The 6,136-nt window shown below is 31.2% G+C and overlaps 2 protein-coding genes across 2 annotated transcripts in view; both read left to right on the forward strand.

The window, feature by feature from the left end:
- The first annotated feature begins 1,205 nt into the window (after positions 1-1,205).
- On the forward strand, positions 1,206-2,819 carry LOC111379087 (tubulin alpha-3 chain-like). Its single transcript, XM_023002416.1, has 3 exons — positions 1,206-1,414; positions 1,788-2,393; positions 2,508-2,819. Exons 1-3 carry the CDS (start codon positions 1,322-1,324, stop codon positions 2,817-2,819), a joined length of 1,011 nt encoding a protein of 336 aa, XP_022858184.1. The 5' UTR covers positions 1,206-1,321.
- Positions 2,820-5,675: 2,856 nt separating this feature from the next.
- LOC111379094 (tubulin alpha chain-like) overlaps positions 5,676-6,136 on the forward strand; it is a 2,206-nt gene continuing 1,745 nt past the window's right edge. The window contains exon 1 of the mRNA XM_023002429.1: positions 5,676-5,900. Within this exon, the coding sequence (XP_022858197.1) occupies positions 5,776-5,900 (125 nt within the window). The 5' untranslated portion in view covers positions 5,676-5,775. The remainder of the gene's footprint in view (positions 5,901-6,136) is intronic.

Below are 6,136 nucleotides of genomic sequence, written 5' to 3' on the forward strand. Positions count from 1 at the left end.
TTTTTTTTTTTTTTAATTGTAGTTGTATGAATTTCCTTAAGAAATAATATTTAATAGTTTCCCCTTTTTCGCCTTTAAGAGTTGATCTTGAGCTTCGAAGCGAATTTTTGTGTTGTCTTGTTTAATTGATATTTTGTCTTAAAAGATACAAGTATGACTAGTGATTTTATATCCTATATTTGTTTATTGTTCATTTTCAATATGACAAGTAGTTTCACACTTTATTTTATAATTTTCAATATAAAGAATTGGACCAAATTGAATCCGAATCGTTCGGTCGATTTTATGAATCCGAATTGTTTGGTCGATTTTATGATTGGATATGGAACTAATGATTTTTTTCTAAGATTTTTATTGATATTCAATTTGATTTGATTCCCTTCAAAATGTGACTAAACTAGATCACACTCCCTTCTAAATAAAATTGTATATTCCTTTTTCTCAATGTGCTCCTTCGACGGTCAATGTAGAGTAGACCTTCATTTTTCCAGCTTGTCCCTATGCGAGGCATTTTCTTTGAGTCCACCTTTTAGAGTATTGTTTTAAGAGGTTGAGGATATGATTGCATAGTGCCTATTTGGCCCCATTTAAAAATTTAAGTTGTATGCTACAGTATCATTTTTCATCATGCATTCACACAATAAAATATTTTACATACAAACCAATAAAATTTCTTTATTTTTTAATTATACGTTCTTCAAAAAATACTATTCGAAATTCTTTAATTTTCAAATAATGGATAACAAATAGAGGCTTAATGGAAAGTTGGGTTGGTTGATGAAATTTAGCCTACATTTAGCCCTCGTTCTTTCAAATTTTAATGTTTGGAATAATATTTTTGTTGAAGAATGTATGATTAAAAAAAGAAAAATTTTCGATGTACGTGTAATATTATTTTATGAAGGATTATATGATTGAAAGTAAAAATGAAAAGAAAAATAGAGACCGTCCACTATTACTTTGATTCTACTCTTATCCTAGACCCATCCTACCCAGCGGGTTCAAATCCTACAAACGAGTATCCGATCCGACTAGAATTCAAATTTTTGAAATAGTCAAAATCATAGCGGCAACCGTCAAAACCAGCAGTAAAATATGAACATTTTCTAATTTTAAAAAAATAAAAATAAATAATTAAAAATAAATAAATTAACCGTTCAAAAATTCAGCCTCTATAAATTCCCCATTTTCACAGACCCTAACCTGCTCATCCTCAGATCAGATCTGAAAAAAAACCAGAGCAGCGTCTTTGTATACGCCTCTGGTAATCCCTTTCTTTTCATTTCAATCTCACGCGTTTTTCTTGTGATTTCATTTCAAAATGAGAGAGTGCATTTCGATCCATATTGGTCAGGCCGGTATCCAAGTCGGCAATGCCTGTTGGGAGCTTTACTGCCTCGAACATGGAATTCAGGTCTGTTTTATTGAACATTTTGCAGAAAGTTCACTTTGGATGTCTCGTTTTTAATTGTTATATGTTTTTTGTTTTATATTTTTCGAAGGTTTATATGAAGTTTTATTGTTACGAAACTTACTTCCTTGAAATTTGCATTTAGATCTGTTATATCGAACATTTTCCCGAATTTTCCATTTAATATATTCAATTATTTCAATGGTTATTTGAGAATTCCGATTGGTTATGGTTGGGGATCTTTACTGCCTAACTCAGATCTGTTTCTTTAAACCATTTCCAGAAATTTCCTGTCAATTTTTGATTACTATGGTCTTTTTTATACAATTTTTGGTAGTGTATTTGAAGAAATGTTGATTGTTTCAATTTTTCATAGCCTGATGGGCAAATGCCGGGAGACAAAACCGTAGGAGGTGGAGATGATGCCTTCAACACCTTCTTCAGTGAAACTGGTGCTGGAAAACACGTCCCGAGGGCTGTTTTTGTAGATCTGGAGCCTACTGTGATCGATGAGGTTCGCACTGGAGCTTATCGCCAACTCTTCCACCCGGAACAGCTCATCAGCGGGAAGGAGGATGCTGCCAATAACTTTGCTAGAGGACACTACACCATTGGCAAGGAAATCGTGGATCTGTGTCTTGACAGGATCCGGAAGCTTGCTGATAATTGCACTGGGCTGCAAGGGTTCTTGGTGTTCCATGCTGTTGGTGGTGGTACCGGATCTGGGCTTGGATCACTGCTGCTTGAAAGGCTTTCGGTTGACTATGGTAAAAAATCAAAGTTGGGTTTCACAATTTACCCTTCCCCTCAGGTTTCAACTGCTGTTGTTGAGCCTTATAACTCTGTGCTTTCAACTCATTCTCTTTTGGAGCACACTGATGTTGCTGTGCTTCTTGATAATGAGGCTATTTATGATATCTGCCGCAAATCACTTGACATTGAAAGGCCAACTTATACTAACCTCAACAGGCTCATTTCTCAGGTATACATTCGTTGAAACATTAATATTGTTGATTAATGTTTAGATCTTTGTCCCACGACTTTTGATCAATTAGTGTATTGATTTTTTTTTTTTATGTTACCTTGACACGTGCAGGTGATTTCTTCATTGACAGCATCTCTGCGATTTGATGGAGCTTTGAATGTTGATGTGAATGAGTTCCAGACAAACTTGGTTCCCTATCCTAGGATCCACTTCATGCTTTCATCATATGCGCCAGTTATCTCCGCTGAAAAGGCCTACCATGAGCAGCTATCTGTTGCTGAAATCACCAACACTGCTTTCGAGCCATCGTCTATGATGGTAAAATGTGATCCACGCCATGGAAAATACATGGCTTGTTGTTTGATGTACCGTGGTGATGTTGTCCCAAAGGATGTTAATGCAGCTGTGGCCACTATCTTTTAAAAAAAAAAAAAAAAAATTTAATATGTATTATCATATTTGATCCTTCTATTCATTTTCTTTTATTAGTCGTTTCATATCATTAAAGTATAATCGATGAATTCATGTTATATTCTTATCTTTATGGAGGGACGAATAATGTGTCACAATTGCAAATGTTGTGCCAGTTACTATCAACTAATAAGTTTAAATGTTTCTCTAATGTTGTATTATAGGAATTAGAGTTATAAAACTTTGATTTATAACATTTTTAATGATATTATTTATATTTTATCATGAAAATTTTAGACTAGATATGCTATTTTCTTCTTTGTTAAATTGTGGTTTTAAATTGAACCAAATTGAAAAAAAGTTGTTTGGATTGGTTTGATTTAAAAATTGAAATTGTTTGATTTGATTTGAAAAAATTTCAAATCGCTTTAAGTGATTTGATTTGAAAACTTGTCCCAAACCATTCAAATCGAACCATGTTCAGGGACTTGCATATTTAGAAATAAAAAATCATTTAAAAATAATTTGCAATTAGCCTTGTTTGATATAGATTCTTTAAAACTCATATTTTTTTTAAAAAAAATTCATTTTTAACTATAAATTCTTCAATTAATTATTATTATTATTATTATTATTATATATATATATATTTTTTGGCATGAGCACTTGAACATTTTCTGTTTTTTAACCATGCATTCTTAAAAATATCACTTTTCACAAAAAATTATTTTCAAAAAATCTACTCCCATGTTTAGTATTGTTTGAAAAGTTGGAAAAAGTCAAAGTTAACAGCTAATTTTAACAATATATTTCATAAGACCTATAATATTTATCAATTTTTCAATTACTTATGATATTAACTACTATCAAAATCTACTAAAAAAAACTTATTTTTAACTACAACAAACATATTACGCTCGTTAAACATTAACAAATTCCGTAAAGCATGGCACTTGTATATCTAGCTCTTATTTGAACCCCATTATTTGGTAAAAAATGCATTTTAGAATAATAGATTGATGGGAAATATATGGTTAAAAAATAAGAAAAATTTTGAATTTTTGTGTGTAATATTATTTTATTGAATAATGTACGGTTAAAAAGAAGAGAGAGAGAGAGAGAATATAATTTGAAAATAATGGGGAATCAAACAAGGGCCTAACCTATTTGTTGTACTTTGTTTCCAATCTATTTGAAATTGTCACACTAATGTCATAACTATCTCAAACGTTAAATAACCAAGTGACATGTTTATTTAAATGTTAGATAATCAAGTGATATTTGTGACGTAGCTGATGAGTTCCATAGACACTTAATATCGATCATTCGAATTTTATAAAAAAGTTGAAGTCAATATTGGTATTATTTTGCGAGAAAGAAAATCTTTTTATATAATTATTATTTTAGTGTGACATCATGTAAGTGTCACATTGCCATGTGTGATAGGGCTAGACTTAAAAAACAATAAAATACTATCAACCAAATAAATTAGGGTGGGCATTTTTTTCTCAGAAATCGATCAGTTTGGCTTCGATTTGTCTACTAAATAGGTCAATTTTGGGATCACATATCGAGAAATGATAGATTTTGTTTCAATTCTTAGTACCACATTAAGAACCAATAGTGAATTTGGTTATCCCAATTTCCTTTTTTTTTTTTTTAATTGTAGTTGTATGAATTTCCTTAAGAAATAATATTTAATAGTTTCCCCTTTTTCGCCTTTAAGAGTTGATCTTGAGCTTCGAAGCGAATTTTTGTGTTGTCTTGTTTAATTGATATTTTGTCTTAAAAGATACAAGTATGACTAGTGATTTTATATCCTATATTTGTTTATTGTTCATTTTCAATATGACAAGTAGTTTCACACTTTATTTTATAATTTTCAATATAAAGAATTGGACCAAATTGAATCCGAATCGTTCGGTCGATTTTATGAATCCGAATTGTTTGGTCGATTTTATGATTGGATATGGAACTAATGATTTTTTTCTAAGATTTTTATTGATATTCAATTTGATTTGATTCCCTTCAAAATGTGACTAAACTAGATCACACTCCCTTCTAAATAAAATTGTATATTCCTTTTTCTCAATGTGCTCCTTCGACGGTCAATGTAGAGTAGACCTTCATTTTTCCAGCTTGTCCCTATGCGAGGCATTTTCTTTGAGTCCACCTTTTAGAGTATTGTTTTAAGAGGTTGAGGATATGATTGCATAGTGCCTATTTGGCCCCATTTAAAAATTTAAGTTGTATGCTACAGTATCATTTTTCATCATGCATTCACACAATAAAATATTTTACATACAAACCAATAAAATTTCTTTATTTTTTAATTATACGTTCTTCAAAAAATACTATTCGAAATTCTTTAATTTTCAAATAATGGATAACAAATAGAGGCTTAATGGAAAGTTGGGTTGGTTGATGAAATTTAGCCTACATTTAGCCCTCGTTCTTTCAAATTTTAATGTTTGGAATAATATTTTTGTTGAAGAATGTATGATTAAAAAAAGAAAAATTTTCGATGTACGTGTAATATTATTTTATGAAGGATTATATGATTGAAAGTAAAAATGAAAAGAAAAATAGAGACCGTCCACTATTACTTTGATTCTACTCTTATCCTAGACCCATCCTACCCAGCGGGTTCAAATCCTACAAACGAGTATCCGATCCGACTAGAATTCAAATTTTTGAAATAGTCAAAATCATAGCGGCAACCGTCAAAACCAGCAGTAAAATATGAACATTTTCTAATTTTAAAAAAATAAAAAAAAATAATTAAAAATAAATAAATTAACCGTTCAAAAATTCAGCCTCTATAAATTCCCCATTTTCACAGACCCTAACCTGCTCATCCTCAGATCAGATCTGAAAAAAAACCAGAGCAGCGTCTTTGTATACGCCTCTGGTAATCCCTTTCTTTCCATTTCAATCTCACGCATTTTTCTTGTGATTTCATTTCAAAATGAGAGAGTGCATTTCGATCCATATTGGTCAGGCCGGTATCCAAGTCGGCAATGCCTGTTGGGAGCTTTACTGCCTCGAACATGGAATTCAGGTCTGTTTTATTGAACATTTTGCAGAAAGTTCACTTTGGATGTCTCGTTTTTAATTGTTATATGTTTTTTGTTTTATATTTTTCGAAGGTTTATGTGAAGTTTTATTGTTACGAAATTTACTGCCTGGCATTTAGATCTGTTACGTCCAACATTTTCCCGAATTTTCCATTTAATTTCATATATTCAATTATTTCAATGGTTATTTGAGAATTCCGATTGGTTATGGTTGGGGATCTTTACTGCCTAACTCAGATCTGTTTCTTTAAA

The sequence above is a fragment of the Olea europaea genome, unplaced genomic scaffold, assembly GCF_002742605.1.
Source record: "Olea europaea var. sylvestris unplaced genomic scaffold, O_europaea_v1 scaffold1930, whole genome shotgun sequence".
Classification (NCBI taxonomy): domain Eukaryota; kingdom Viridiplantae; phylum Streptophyta; class Magnoliopsida; order Lamiales; family Oleaceae; genus Olea; species Olea europaea.

Excerpts from the sequence above, each read along its gene's own strand:
- LOC111379087 (XM_023002416.1), top strand. The coding sequence starts at position 1,322 with ATGAGAGAGTGCATTTCGATCCATATTGGTCAGGCCGGTATCCAAGTC. Across the intron at positions 1,415-1,787 it reads GCCTCGAACATGGAATTCAG|CCTGATGGGCAAATGCCGGG; the intron begins GTCTGTTTTATT and ends AATTTTTCATAG. Across the intron at positions 2,394-2,507 it reads TCAACAGGCTCATTTCTCAG|GTGATTTCTTCATTGACAGC; the intron begins GTATACATTCGT and ends TGACACGTGCAG.